The 16498-nt window shown below is 40.5% G+C and overlaps 1 protein-coding gene across 7 annotated transcripts in view; it reads right to left on the bottom strand.

Annotated features, from left to right (window-relative positions):
• The window catches only part of RABGAP1L (RAB GTPase activating protein 1 like), a 719423-nt gene that overhangs the window by 156021 nt on the left and 546904 nt on the right, over positions 1-16498 (bottom strand). Inside the window, exon 1 of one of the 7 annotated variants that reach the window (XM_029935104.1) lies at positions 6786-7395. The exons of the other annotated variants lie outside the window; for them this stretch is intronic. Coding sequence (XP_029790964.1) covers positions 6786-6953 — 168 coding nt within the window. The 5' untranslated portion in view covers positions 6954-7395. Of the gene's footprint in view, positions 1-6785; positions 7396-16498 lie in introns of those variants that run through there. 7 annotated transcript variants of the gene reach the window in all.

Genomic DNA, 16498 nt, shown 5'->3' with positions numbered 1-16498 from the left:
GGAAGCTGAGTCCTCAAGATGAGGAATCCTACAGCTTGTGCCACCTTACCTCTGGTCAGGCATGGGGGGCGGGGGGGGGGCATGTGGAGAGAGATGCTTTGGAAGGAGGCTATCCTCTCGGGACGGGCAGGGTGGTGGGGGTTGTAGTAAGGAGCTCCCCATCCAAGTGGAGCGGAGTCTCAGAGACCAGCATTCAGAGGCCCTAAGACTGTCCTTCCCAAGATGCTGCTGGTGTTGGGGATGCTGTGGATCCCATGACTCGCCCACCTCAGTGATGCCCCATGAAAGACGAACTCCCCCAATCACGGAACAGAGAGGCGCAAGCAGACACGTGTGGAGACTGCATGTAATTCAGTCCCTTAATCCCAGCCTCTAGAAGGCAGTTGGCAATTAATGGTACAAACAAGGCTGCAAAGGGTGAAATAAATTCTGATCCCAACTCTGGCTACCTCACAGTGCAACCTCCATCTCTCCTGTCCTACTTCAAAAAGGGAGCATCTTTAACTTATCTAAGAAGGAAATAAGGTAAGTCATATGAGTGCATTTTGTGAACTCCAAAACAAATAAATAAAAGGGATGCCAGTTTGGAAGGCTGTCTGTGCTGCTCAGATATGTTCAGGTACTGATATTTTAGAAGCTAAAAACGGTACCCTCCTCTCACTGACATTTTTAATTATAGAAAGCAGGCAGTCTAAATTGTAAGAACTTATATTCTTGTCATGGACTGAAATAAAGCCAATTTCATTCTGAATTAAAAAAAATATGCCAGAAGCCTACCCCATGGGGTAAAAACCATGCCAATAAACAAAAAGTATATTAATGAAAACAAGGCTTGCCACTGCTTTAGGAAACAGTCTGCAATCCTACTTTGACTCTGATGGGCTTTTTCCTCTAAATTTCTATCTTTAAGAGACTTCCATAATCATTAAGTGCCACCTGCAAATACCTTTTTATGCTATAATCAGGTTATAAATTTACAGGAGCAACTTTCCATTTTCTGATAGCTGTGTCTGAGAGGTTTTTCCTCTACAACTGAGGAATAGATACCTCTTGCTCTGCAAAAATTTGGATGCCTCACTAAGAATTTATAAGAGTTGTTTGGTTTTCTAAATACTTTTAAAAACTCATAGGGGCACCTCAGTGGCTCAGTTGGTTAAGCCTCCAACTTCAGCTCAGGTCATAGTCTCACGTTTGTGGGTTCGAGCCCTGCGTTAGGCTCTGTGCTGACAGCTCAGAGCCTGGAGCCTGCTTCAGAGTCTGTATCTCCCTGTTTCTCTGCCCTTCTCCCTCTCATGTTCTGTTTCTGTCTCAAAAATAAACAAAACATTAAAAAAACTAAAAATAAATAAAAAATAAAAACTCATAGATTGTATACTTACGTGTGTGTGTATAACCTAGTGGGGGTATACATTTTTTATTGATTACATATTCACTTCCCCCCAAAATAAAAACAATTTTTTTAAAGCCTAACATGTATCACTACGCAGAGATAAACAAAATTAACATTTGGTTACAGGGGCACCTAGGTGGTCACTTAGTTAAGCATCCAACTCTTGATTTTGGCTCAGGTCAGGTCATGATCTCATGGTTCATGAGACTGAGCCCCACCTCATGCTCCAGAGAGGAGCCTGCTTGGGATTCTCTCTTTCTCCCTCTCTCTACCCCTCCCCTGCTCATGCTCTCTCTCTCTCAAAATAAATAAACAAACACTGCAAGAACCCAGTAATGGTCATAGTGGTAAAACATTTTTTAAAAAATGTTATAATCCTTTTTTTTTTTGCCATCCTTACACATATCACATATCTCTAACAAAATCTGAATCATCTTGTACATATGTTGAATATATATATGCTTCACAAATGTCAAGTATTGCTGTAATAGTGTTAGTTCAAACTATAAGTAGTAGTGCTTTCTATAAAACTAAAACATGACTTCATATATGCTAATTATTAATAAACTGGCTACAGAGATATAAACTTAATTGATGGTTATTATTATGTTTACAATTGTATGAATGCTGTCTACCTTGACAATGAAGAGAAGCTTAACATATATGATCTGTGGCAAGACCCAAGCTTTAAAATGCACCCCTAAAAGGCAGACTAATATTTCAAGAACCAAACCAAATACCCAAAAGTAGGCAGGTAGGGCCGGCTTCTGGATATCGTTATCCCTCTGTGCTCACTACACAGAACTCTGTCAGGCTAGAAAAGCTGATTTAAAGGAAAGGCTTTTCTTCAACTGGGAAATTCTTAGAGTTTTCTATACTGCCTTCAGAAGAGTAGTGAGGGAAGAGTAGCGTAATGAAAATGCAGTTACTTTCCTGACGCTATTTGTTAAGTACTGTTAGCCAGAAGGTAACACAGACAAGAACTAGGGAAATTTCAAGAAGCAAAGACGTTTCCTTCACTTGCAAAATCAAGAACTTGGGACACCTGGGTGGCTCAGTCAGTTAAGTGTTGGACTCTGGATGTTGGCTCAGGTCATGATCTCATGGTTCATAGGTTGAGCCCTGCTTCAGGCTCTGTGCTGACAGTGCAGAGGCTGCTTAGAATTCTGTCCTTCTCTTTGCCCTTCCCCTACTTGCTCTCTCTCTCTCTCTTTCCTTCAAAAATAAATAAAGAAACTTACAAAAAAAAAAACCCAGAGAACTCTACCACCTTTTAAATAAGAATAAATGGTAACTTTTGAAAATTAGTGGTTCTATGAACACTCATCTTTTGCTCCATAAACTGTCAAATTCTTTTAAGTGATGATATGAAACATGTTTATCAATTATACCTCCAAAGGACTACTTCTTTCTTCATTTGAATAGAATTATATATAAAGATTACCTGGATAATTAAAAACATTTCAAGTTCTACTTCTATTTCCTTTCAAGGAAGTAGGGAGAAATATCCAGAGGGAAAAAGTAAGTACGATTTTTTAAGTAGGTTGTTAATTTAGGTATCCTTCCTACTTCCCCCAGTAAAATGAAGTAATAAGCAAACTGCCAGGCATATAATAGACACCAACATAAATTTGTCCCATCAATTCACAAAAGCTCTACTTTAAGCACACCCAGTATTAATCAGTCATTAATTAATAAAATGCAAATTAGAGAGTACATTTAGTACTTATTTTGACATAAAAATTGATGTTTACACTTTGAAGGGCATCAGAAATATGGCACCTTTTATATTGGGGTCTTTAAATTTTAAGAGTTATAATCTTTCTTCAATGACCAATCCTTGCAGCAGTTAAAAAAAGAGTAAAAATGGGAGACATACATGCCTCTGGTTTTTTTTTTTAATGTTTTATTTATTTTTGAGACAAAGAGAGACAGAGCATGAGAGGGGGAGGGGCAGAAAGAGAAGGAGACACAGAATCTGAAGCAGGCTCCAGGCTCTGAGCTAGCTGTCAGCACAGAGCCTGACGCGGGGCTCGAACCCACGAACATGAGATCCGACCTGAGCTGAAGTTGGAGACTTAACCAACTGAGCTACCCAGGCGCCCCATGCTTCTGTTTTTTTCATTTCAGTATCAATCCCCTTGTGGATTCCCAGTGCACAGTGCCCAGGGTATCAGTATTGAAACTACAGCTAAGACTGATATTCATTTATGATGATCTGATCATAACTTTCCACATCATGTAACAGCAAATAAGATCAAAAGGGAAGAGAAGGAAATTCTCAACATGAGTAGAAGAACTTTTCCTTTCTCTTCAAACTTCACACACTTAGAGTATGGACCCTAGCTATGTGTCACTGCCGATACCATTTTGAGTGTGTTTTTCCCACTGAAAAATTCAGCGTGAGAGTATCACATGTCAAAGTGATTTTTTTTTTTTTAAAGGAGGCAGGGTGGGTAGAAAGGAGCAGTTCTAACATTTGGGTGCTAGCTCCTGATGCTTCCATTCCAAACCTTGCATGACTCTTGGATGATAAATCTTTCTTTAAGGGCCTCTGAGAAGCAGCAAATTCCAGGTTTGATTTTTTTAGGGGGTTATTAAAAAAATCTAGGTATGGGCCTCTTTCTCACCTTCATTATTTTCACCACAAATGGCTTTTTCTCCCTTTAGCTATGGTGTCTAACAGGATTTCTGTTCAGTAGAGACGTATTTTTGGAAGTCTGAGAATCATTTGGAAGCACAGGCTTTAGAAGAGGGAGACGTTACTTAGCTGGTATCTAGGATACCTGTATCACTTGCTTTGGCATTTTAATTTCACCAAAGAAACGTGTGTTTGGTGAGTCTGTGCATAGCATTTATGCCTTTTGGTAATATCTAAAATGAAGACTTGTACCTGATTTATTAAATGGAAATTGTCCTTTATTAGGCATACTTTTAAAGGACAAGAAGAGAACTTTTAAAATGTAATTTAAATAAAACCTCAAAAAAAAATTTTTTTTCAAATGTGTTTGGTGTTCAGCATTTGATAGGCCCTCTGTGAATCAGGGGACAATGAATGGGCTCTAAGTCTAAACCTACAGCATTGTCTTGGTAAATCTTCATTAATTTGATCAGCTTATCACAAAAATTAACTTATAGGAAAGAAAAACTACTGGGATCTTTACAGTAAAATAAGATATTTACATGTGTGTAACCTTCACATATTCATGTTTGAAAGAGAACTAAAAACTGAAACGTCAGTGCCTGCCCTCTTGAGTGGTAATGGAAAGACTGTAAGATTGCACGTGGCAGGATTCCTCTCAGGACCACCCAGTGCAGATTAGCCATCGATCCCACATCATTAGCCAGTCCAATAACACAAGGCTAAACGACTGTACTTCCTCCTGGTACACACGCTAAACTGTACGCGGTAACTCAGTGGAGAGAGCTGATCTCAGTTCACAGCCATATTGCTAATTAAAGGACATGCGATTTTCCCAAACTGTAGAGTATCCCAGTTCTATCAATTATCTTTTATGTACAATACTGTATGACAAAGTCAGAGATTGCCAGATGACCCTTTGGACGACTCAATATATACTTTTCACATAATACGTAAATGGCATCATTGCCTAGACTCTGCATGTGAGAGTCCAGACAGCCTGAGGGATGTACTACCACCTTGGATGCCTAATTGGGCAACCAAGCCGACTTTTTGCTTGCAACATACAGAGACACATGATTTCCAAAAGATCTGAAGCTTATGAACCCAACTCCTTGTGGATTTTATTGCTGATAATTTGTTTTAAACTAGAGGCAGTTTAAATCGAACCCTAATGCAGATTTAAGTATGAGAGGCAGTCTTAGTTATATATTTATGTTTTCCTTCAAAGCATTCAAAGTATAAAGTATCAGGGAAAGGCAGTACCAGATTGCTGGAAAGTGAACAGTGGAGGCCCTGGAATCACAGAGTTACGCAGTCTTTAAGAATATGAAAATATATTAGACCAAACCTGACTCTTTAAAGAGATGTATTTGTTGAAATATATTTTAGTACTCAATAGTGTCAAAGCTCTTAAAAAAAGTGCTTTTTATTTCACTTAAAAAAATTCCTTTCCAATAGAATCATAAATCTTCAGTTTTCTATGAAGAAAAACGTGATTCAGGGAAAAAATTTAAGTGAGCACAGATGATCTCACCTGGGCATTAAAACATATGTGTTGAGCTCTTATTTCTCTCTTCAATGACAAAGAAGCTGTATTTCTCAAAAATACCAACCCCCCAAAATTATATGCTGGTCACTGCTTCTAACTTCATCATGCAATGATAAACAGACTTTCTTTGGGGTGAAAAATCCCTCACATACACAGCTCCCTAAAATGCTGTTATGATTATTCAAGAGAGAAAATATTTGCATGCAAATACATATGTGAATACAGAATTGGTAATTGCAAAGATAATATAAACAGAGATGAACTAGAATGAAGAAATGTATATGAGAGAAAAGTGTGAAATCCAGTCAACATTGTACTTTTGAAAAGAATCAAATATGACAGAATCATAATGAAAGAACAGTCTGGAATGGTGTTAAAGTCCATTGTTATAAAACAGACAAAGCTTAATGATTCTTGTTCAATTACCAAATAATGGTACAGGACTACTGCAGACCAATTACATTATAGAACAGTTGCTAGGTATAGTTCTCAAACCACTAAAAAGAAACACTGCACCAGCGATTGTGGGTATTTAATTTTAACCCTTGGTAGGAAGTGAGGAAAGGTGATTTTTCTCTTGTTCAGGGAAATAAAAAAACAGGCAAGCCAGACTTCCCAGACTCACAGCACAGACCCAATAGCTTTAAGCTGCTTCATAGATACACAGTTGAAACATCCAGGAGAGAAAATTTTCAATTTTTTACCCAAGGATTTTTAGGGGGTAAAATTCTCTATCAAAAAAATAATAATAATAAAATAAAACAAAATCAAACTGGCAGTCAAATGGTGAGATTAGAATGCAAATCACAGTAGTCTAGATAAGTAGCAATAACGTCTGTTGTGAAATTTAACCCTTTGGAGACGTACATAACAGAATGCCTATATCAAGCACTTGGGTATTTTGCTTTATTGCTGAGTCTAGGCAGCCAGAAAACATTTTATTTTCCCTGCCACAGAGATAATGCCACTAATGTGGCCCTGGGCCCTTAGAAAAGAGCCATATCCCCTCTAGCCAATTAAGGAGTGGCATGGACCAGGCTCAGATAGAGCACCAGGACAGTGGCCACTCAGCACTTCCTTCTTGGTAGAGTGCGTAAGAGGAGAAGGAAACAGGAGACTGCAAGCCTCTTTTAGGGATACAGGAATTCTCCCTGAGAGTGGCAGATTCCCTATAAATGAAGTTCAATGAAAAACAGTCTCACCGCCAGAAGCCGAGGTACAAACAGACGATGCCCCATCCCCAGAAGTTCCAGCACGCGACATGCATACTCATTCACCAGCTTGCTCCTCTCGTCGTGCATGTCCTGGGACTTTTTGACAGGAGGTGTGAGCTGAGCAGCTGGGGCTGGGCAGGGCACCCCTTCTTCCATGAGCAGTAAGTAGGTATCCAGAATGAGGAAGCTGGATCTCTTATCCACAATTTTGAGAACTGCAGTGGGAGGGGAGCCCGGCTCAGGTCTCCCCGTGAGCAGGCACAAGCCAGTCTGTGGTGGGAATTGTCAGCTAATGTCCCCACAGGGAGAACATTTTGGCTAAATTATCCACTGTGCGAGAGCCCCAAAGTAGACTGGAAAATGAAATCAAACACGGATCTAAATAAAAAAACGGCAAAAGCAATCGAATGCAAGAAAATGGCCAAGAGTGAAGCAGGAGAGTTCAGATACATGTGTTAAAATGTACAAGCTGCTTAGAAGGGTCTAGCGTGTGTGTGCGTGTGCTGTGTGTGTGTGCGTGTGCGTGAGTGTGAGCGTGAGTGTGGCGCGCGCGTGTGTCTGGGTGTCTGAGCAGACAGCAGCAGCAGTAGCCGGGAAGCCAGGGCAGTTGTGGAGATGCAAGGAGAAAAGGATGAGCTCATTGCAATCCCCGATTCGTGACTAGCAGCGCCGCTGCCGCTGCCGCCTCTCGCTGAGAATCAGTAATGAAGGGGTAGGGGAGGGGGGAGGAAGAGGAGGAGGTAGGTGAATGAGCATGCAGAGTGTGTCTCAGGGGAGAATGCTGTAATAAGAAGCCAATGGCGAGCCGTTGGACAGATGTGCTTCCCCCTCCCAGTCCACCTTAATCAGTGTTAGTCTGACAGCTTCTGCTGTTTGAATCCTAAAGCCAAAGACTGAGGAACCAGCTTCTCTTAGCATGTGATGCTCACAGAGCAACCAGACTACCTGCCAGCCACAAGGCTGACCTTTATTCACTCTTGCTTTCTAATAACGTAACAGATACAAGTCAGATTTTATGCTGCGTATTTAAAGTGGGATTTTCCAACCCTTGTTAGACGACTGAAATCCCCACAGAAGAGAGGTCTGGGGCACAACGATCTAGTATGCATAGAGGGCAAAGATGGGCTTCCAAGAAACGACACACCCTCAAGTTGCAGTGTTTACACAATAATAATGACTTTTTGCAATGCTAGAATGTGAGGTATTTCGGCATTCAGGGGAAGCCACGATTAAAAGTAAGATTTTTATAAACATTCAGTATGATAACACATAGACCTACAACCTAATCACGAGAATATACACTTGAAGAACCACCAAAGTTGAGATTCTCAAGCGAATAACTTTCTTAAGCCACAGACTTTGATAAACATTCAGTTAATAGCACAAAAGATTATTTGGTACTCAGTGGTCAAATTAATCCTTCCCTGCTAATAACAACTGAGAATTGTTTAAAAATTTACAATTTTAGTAGGTGTTATTTTAATTTCCTTGATGGGAATAATAGTCACAGCCAAATGAAGGCACAAAGACAAATCACCTTTAGGAGCAATTTCTAAACTTTAGCTAACTGCTAATCATATATATGAGAATACCAGGGATGCAGTTTGGAAGTTGGTCTCATGAATACTAGACCAGTTTGTCCTTGCAAATTGCAGCATGACACAGGTGACAGGGCTGAGGGAGCCCAGCTAGTGCCTTCTGAGTCTGAGTTTCCTGCTCTGACAAATAAGAGGTACAGATCTCTGCAGGTAACAAAATAGCTTATCAACATACCTCTATGATCTTGGTTAAAGAAATACATTAATTATGGAATGGGGTTAAAGGGAAATCTTGCCTCCTTTAACAGAATATTGTTGAGTTCCTTTTTCTGAAACTCAGTAAAAACAAAACATTTTTTTGTTAAACATCTTGAGTATTAATGAACAAAATACCTTAAATAAGATGCTTATAAATTATTGTCAAGCTTTTTATTTCCTCTGAAAATGCTTTCTTAAAAAAACTAAAGATTATAATGTAAAATGATCAAAACCATTAGAATATGACATATAAATACATAAATTTCAGATCCCTAAGGTTTTGGATAAATGTCTGACGGGCCACCCAGGGTGGGGTGGGTTCAGCTGGAAGAGGGAGGCTGTCAGGTTGAGGGCATGGGTTCTGGGCCTTTCACAGCCTACCTCTACGCACGCACGCGTGTGCGCGCGCGCGCACACACACACACACACACACACACACACACACACTACAGCCTGCAGGGAAGAGCTCCATTTTTATCTTGTGTATACTGGACTTGTGCATGGGATTCTGTTTGAAAAGACCATACTACCACAACTGAAGTGTAAAAAGCACTGCTATGGAAGTTTCCTGTTTAAGAACAAGGGAACCTTTTTTTATTTGCAAAGGAAGGCAGAATTCAATGACTCCTTTGCTTATAGGCCTTTTTTGGGTTGATTTTTTTTTTTTTAAAGATAGGGGAAATATTTCCATGAACTGACATGGTTTCAAAAAACACTGGTAGGCATTTTTTATTTCTTAAATAAACCAGAAACAAAGAATTTCTTGCCCAAATGGATTCTGGTAAGAAGTCAAAATTAACCCAAAGACTTTGGAACTATGGTTTGGCTCTGATGCTCACCAAAGAAGTTAAATCTATATGTACTAACATTAAATGTAATAATTAAAGTATGATATTTTAACAAGCAAACCAAGTTACACTTAAAACACTTGGGCACATTTGGGAAATGTTATGTAAAAGGAATTATAAACAAGACATCCTGCATTTCAGTGTTCCTAATCTCTCCATGATCCTCCCCCTCAAAAATACATTATCCTTGAGGAAGTGAAGGGGCAGGGTCAGCCCTGGGCTCTGAGTGGCCCCCACAGTGAGAGCAGCAGTGGTTTTAAGGGGAGATAGCACGGGTCCTACTTTCCCCAATCAGTCTGAGGAGGGGGGGGTGGGGCGCGCCAGAGCCCTGCAGAAGGAGTGGGGATTAAAGCAAAGAGGCGCCTGAGGAAGCACAGGAAGAAGTGGGAGCAGGCCCAGCTGGCGATTCCTACCAGCCTCCGAACCAAGATGCTGAACCAGAGGGGGTACATGGGACAGCGGAGACTTAGTTGCTGACACACAGAACCAGACCCAGACCCAGGTCCTAGGGCTTCCCAGGCCAGACCTGCAGTTAAGAGTGAGGATGAAGATGGAAAGACACCAACAGCATAGAGCAACCACAGCTCTGTTTCCATGGACCCAGAAATCGCTGAGCTGGTGAGAAGGGCATAGGCTGAAGATCCCGAGTTCCCAGAGGGAAGATGCGGTACAGAAGGCCCTCCAGGCCCAGGAGGCGTCCCCTGCCTAGAAATGACCACACCGAGAGCTGTGTCATCTCCCTACACTACAGGCCAGAACCCGCATAGAAATGAACATATCCCAGGCTGTAATGTCCATCCCCAGCCTCTCATCTTCCTTTCCACATCAAGGTGAAGCAGACTCCTCAGAGACCTACTTATGCAGCTCTGTATACATGGGGCCATCAGCCCAAGCCCAAGCCCATCTTGGCATGCATCACTCTATTGAGAATAAGCAATGTTCCCCCTGCTCCCCCTCCCCCCACCGAAGAATTGCCCTTGCTTTAAAATTTTCCATCGTTATTCAACCATGGTCCTGCTTTCAGGTTGTCCTTTGAGGATAAGCCATTGATAGGTATCAGGTAAAATAACTCTTCTAGAACATAACTTGGTGAAATGGAAGAATGGATTACAGGCATTTTTGAAGTCCTAGAAGAGTGACTCATCTCAGTGAGCATTTTCTCTTCTTCCTCCCCAACTCCCCGAGTAATTTATTTATTGCTGATGAGATTCAGTACAGCACACTTCTGAGAAACAAATGTTTGAGGTATAATGTAGTCCAAAGATGAAACTAGCGATAGGAAAAAAAAAACCCTCTTCTAAATTAAAGTTAGTAATACATGATTTCTTAAATTTCTTACAGTATCACAAAGATTTTTTTTAAAAAATCTGTAAAGGAAGATCAACAGCAAACTGAAGATAATATGGGAACTCTGGATGAATCATGCAATGAGGAAGAGTGAGAGAAAAGTTACCAGGACCAGGCAACTGTCCCAAAGTCATGGTCTAAAGAAGAGAAGCCTCTCTGTCTGAGGGCTGCAATCGGGGGGATGGTGGTCTTACTGAAAGCCTTGTGCTGGAATGCTCTTTCTGAGCTACTCTACTGTGTCATGATTGCCGGACATGCGCAGGACATGAACAGACTCCCACTGTAAAATGAAGACCATATTTGACTTAATTTATTACTTAATGTAATTAAGAACACTTACTGTAACGCAAAGAAACATCTAAGTAGTTATTTCAGGGGTTACAAAGGTAAAAAAGGAAACACTTTCCATTCTGCAAGAGTTTAAAATCAGAGAGGCATTAAACATAAGATAAAGCAGGATGTAGACACCATAAAAGGAAGAACAACATTGTGTTATGATCTAGTCACATCTTTGTTATTCAGATTCAGGCAAAGTGGGCTCATACTAGTGAGACTTGCCTGGACCTATATATAATCTGAGAGTAATGAGAATTAAACATATCTCTGGGAGTAAAACAGGACATTGTTTATTTCATTATTCTTTAGTCACATTTACTTATTGAATGACATGGGTAAATTACTTCATACCCTTTGAGTCTCTGTAAAATGTCCATGTCACATAACTAGCCAATTGTTCCAAAAGCTAAATTAATGCATATAAAGGAATCTCTCATCATGTGTAGCACAGGGTCTGTGCTAGATAACTAGTAATAGTCTTCATCTTCCCACTGAAGTCATGTGGAGGTATAAAATGTATTGTGTTCACCTGGCTTAGGGTTTAGAAAGACAAAAAGGACTCTGAATGTATTAACATTAGAAACAGAATTAGTCAAACACTGATAAAAGGCATTCCGGTGAGACTGACTGCCTCGCTAGTTCTCTGAAAATTTAGATACGTTAGTCATAAGTAGGAAAGGACCCATGCTCTTCTGACCTTGGAAGGGTATAAAGACAAAATTAAACTCTCTAGTTATTTCTTTTTTGTTGGACAGACAACATTTTAAGCATCCCTCAATAATTTGGCAGGTTCCTAAGATCCAACAAATAGGTCCAATAAAGATAACAAAGTAAGTAGTATTGGCATCCTGGTAAACACGTAAAATCCTGCACAATGCACACTTGGCCACTCAAGTCTTGATTCTGCTCGTGCTCTCCTACATGCTTCTAGAGGTAGAAACATACACCAGAGGCTGCCTCTAACTTTATGTTATTATTCACACTACTTGAAGAAAAGGCTAAAATGAAATGTAAGGAGACTGAACATACAAGTTCTATCATAGGGAGTCTCATTATTTTGTAGCTGGAATGCAAACACTGAAGAATTGGAGTACAAAACAAAATATATAATTAACTGACATCATGGTGGGTAGTTCGAGTAACAAGTTTATAGGAATTCAAAGGGGGAATAAGATTCCTATATAATATGATAGACCTACCTAGTGTTTAAGAAGGGTCTGTCCCTCTTGTAAGACTTAAGGCATCACCATCTTAAAGGGGTTTTTATTGTTGTTGTTGTTTCATAGAAGAGAGAATTTTCTCCCACCAACAATTTATTTAGCAACATGCCGAATAATCATTGTAGCATCATTATGACCATATCCTTGTCCTCAGATTCTAGCATAATGTCCTTATTAATGCAATACGACCATAGATGTTGAAAGTTGGTCATTTTGCCTCTACTTCCTTACCTTTACTGACAATTATCTCAAAAGGGTGCTGCTTATTTTATTACATTTGTTTAGAAAGGACTACTTGTGGTGGGGCAGAAACGTGAAATTTCTTGTCACTGGGTTATATGTTTTATAACAACACAGAATAAGTCTACTTTTCTTGTGTGACATTAATTAAAATATTTGAAGACTGTCTCAATTTCCTTTTTTCCAAGCTAACCATCCTGGCTATAAGCTGGCTTCTGGACCATTCTAAGGTGTTCACAATCCTACCTCTTGGATAGGATTCTTTTCGAAGAACGTCTTTCAGTACTTCCCTACCCACACTAAGAAGGATACTCTAGATAGGATAACAGAATCACAAAATAATGTGCTGTTGGTAGACCCTAGAAAGCATCAAAAGTCCAACATGTTTATCCTATTGATGATAAGACTTATCATTAATAAGGACTTGTTTAGGATCATAAAATTTGCTTGAGGCAGAGCCAGGAAGCCAAGGTCAGAGTCCAGTTGCATGGTAGGAACCTTGTCTTTCCTGCACTATAATTTGTTGTCTTTCGATTAATAGAACCCCCTTAAAAACAAAACAACACAAAACAAGACACAACTATCTTATTAGGAAAACTGTGCTTTACTATTTTATTTCATAGGGAACTGATCTGGGGCCTGCCTGCTATCTGCTATGAAGGAATCTGAGAATCTTAAGAGAGGGGCATCCAAAAGCCTGTCTTGAGAATAATCACTTCTGAACACACACTTGTCATAATAAAGCACATCTGCCTTCTCAATTTTTAACCGAGAAGCACTCTCTTCTTCAATCAAACAGTGGGAGAGGCTGCCTCCTCAGCAGCTCAGCCACAGTGTCTGCGCAGGAGCAGCTTTCTTGAAGCCAGGCTGGTGGTGTAGGCCTGAAAACGGAATGCTGTCTCAGTTCATTTGTCCCTTCCCTGGGCAGCTGGTATAAGGCTCATATTTATTTTCCAGGTAAGCAGAAGGTATAAATAAATGTTAGCAAGGGCTGGGGATTTTTTTTTTAAATGTTAGACTGATCAGATTAAAATAATGACATATAGAATCTAGACTGTGCCTTGATTTTCTCATGCGGGATCAGCACTTTACTTTTTATTTTTACGTGTGTGTTTATGTGTGTGCGTTGTCTGTCCTGGTTGTTAAAAATAACGAGGTGCTGTATTCATCTTGATAAACTGTGAGTTGCTTCTACCTTCTTCCCATGCTCCATCTCCAGTTCTCTATTAAATTTGCTATCTCTGCATCTTCATGTTACATGGAATGCTAAGTGTAGTTTAATAGCTGTCACTATGAAAAATCATATTTTCAGTGGAGCTGTTATATGGGTCAGCCCATGTCCTAGCACGTGAATTTGTTTCCATGAAATGAGTATGTCAAAATGGGGACATTCAGGATTTGTTTGAAGACAAGTCCACGCTCTGAAATAATGATGGTAATAGGTTATACAGCCATGCTATTTCCTTCCCCTGGCCCCCTGCCTCATGCCTTCCAGTGGGTTCAGGAGAATTTCAGGGGTAGCAAAATCATGAGAATGGAGGTGATTTTTGTCTCTAGGTTCACTATTGGCGATCTGCTCCCTCTTCACTCCCGTGGGAGCGCAGTCCCTGTATATATTCAGTATGGCCACAGGCTGTCATATGACAGCAGCAACAAGTGAACAGGTATACAGAGGTCTTTCCTGCATGGTGGGCTCCTTTACCTGTCCCATACTCCTATTTGTCCCAAGCAGAGCCTAACAAAATAAATTGTTCACCACAAACTTATAGATATTTAAATAACTAAAAGTATGAATAAGTTATTATTTATATTTATACAGTATCTATAAAGGCTGTGTATGCTACGCCCTTAGAGTATTACTGCATTTAATCTTAGCAACCAATTATGACCATTTTGCATAGGAGGCACCTGAGCTTAGACCAGTTCAGTGATGGGCCCAGGATCATGCCGTTAGTAAGTGGTAAGTCAGTGCAACCATAGTTTGTGGGTAAGTACACCCCTGATATATACATGTTTAAAACCTAACTTGAGTTATCTGAAACAGTGAAGGTAGTAGAGTTAAACAGGCTTGATCCCAGAGGTTAATCAAATTAGTCCAGTGGACCAACAGGATTTACACAGTCATGTCACTGTGAGCATGCTGAGGTACTAATGTGTCTTGGGTTCTAAAAGAAATGACAAAAAAAACAGAGTAAAAATGTATGCTCAAAGAGCAGTATCTGTACCCTGGTGATCTTATCTATACCCTCCTTGCTAATTAGTTTGAACCGTACCACTATAGGATCAGCCCTCTTTCCAGAGCTCCCATACTGTCTGTCTATCTGTCTGTCTGTCTCTCTCTCCTTACTGGATATATGCAGCCTCACATGTGACTTAATTTCAGCATCCAAAGTCATTATTTCCTCCCCAGTGCAGCTCCTCCTCTTACATTTCCTATCCCGGCTATGGGTGTCTGCCATCTGCCCAATTTATACAGGAGGCACCTGGGTGTCACCCCAGAGTCCTCTTTTACCTCCCTCTACCTCTAAACCATCGTTCAAGTCTAGGTGACTCAGCCCCCTCACCGTCTCTCACAACTATCCCCTCTTCTCCACTCCCATTTCTTCTGATTTGAGATCAGCCCTTAGTATGACAGGCTGGGATCTCTACCATCAGCAATACTCAAGGCATTTGAATTTCCCTGTATAGCTCCAGGAACTCTGTGTCTCCAGGTCTTTGTTCTGGCTTTCTCCTTTTCTAGAACTGTGCTTCCCCTGTAACTCACTTTCCTTAATCTGTCAAAATTCAACTCCGATATCACCTCCTGCAGGAACCACCCTTTATTCTTGAAGTTGGGATGCATGGCCCTGTTTGCCCTCCCACGTTTCCACTTATGCTGTATCTCTTACAGCATCTGCAGGTTTATACATTAGTGAGTTGCCTTGAAATCAATGGTTAGGGTCCCTCTCCCCTGTCAAGGATTTAGAGCCAGGTATCATGTACCATCCTTCTCGTGCTGAAAATCTAGCAGAAGCAGTTACTTGATGCATAACGGCTATCCTATAATTGTTTCCTGGAATGGTTCAGCCTTCAAAATGGATAAAATATGACTACTGTGTAGAGAACAGTAGACAAGCATTTCTCTGATTAGAGATACTGGTGTTTGATTATTTCTGAGCCTTTTAAAATGTTCTTCCTGGGGCGCCTGGGTGGCTTAGTCAGTTAAGCCTCCGACTTCGGCTCAGGTCATGATCTCACGTTCGTGGGTTCGAGCCCCGCGTCAGGCTCTGGGCTGACAGCTCAGAGCCTGGACCCTGCTTCCAGTTCTGTGTCTCCCTCTCTCTCTGTCCCTCCCCACTCATGCTAGGTCTCTCTCTGTCTCAAAAATAAATAAAATATTTTAAAAAATCAAAATGTTCTTCCTTTTTGGAATGTTTCTCCTTTATCATTTTTTCCTTTAAAAATGGTAACAATCCTTCAAAATGTTGTTATTGAAAGAACAAAAACTGAGATGTTAGACCTGAATTTAAAACCAACATTTGATGTCCAGTAACTGTGTGACTTCAGGAAAAGTTAACCTCTTTGAGTCTCAGGTTTAAGGTTGCTCAGTCGGTTAAGAATCCAACTTCAGCTAAGGTCATGATCTTGCCCTTCGTATATTTGAGCCCTGCACTGGGTTGTGTGCTGACAGCTCAGAGCCTGAAGCCTGCTTCAGATTCTGTGTCTCCCTCTCTCTCTTTCCCTTCCCTGCTTGTGCTCTGTCTCTGTCCCTGTTACTTTCTCTCTCTCTAAAAATAAATAAACATTAAAAAAACAAAAATCTTATGAAGTTGCTCACGTTATTAATGACTGTGACATTATTAACATGTGATAGTAAAGATACTAACTGACAGGGAAAGCACTGGTGCCAGGAAAGGGTAGAGGATGAATGGAAT

Source organism: Suricata suricatta, chromosome 3, assembly GCF_006229205.1.
Source record: "Suricata suricatta isolate VVHF042 chromosome 3, meerkat_22Aug2017_6uvM2_HiC, whole genome shotgun sequence".
NCBI lineage: Eukaryota > Metazoa > Chordata > Mammalia > Carnivora > Herpestidae > Suricata > Suricata suricatta.
Note: the sequence above shows the minus strand (reverse complement) of the source record. Positions and strands in the feature narration are given on the sequence as shown.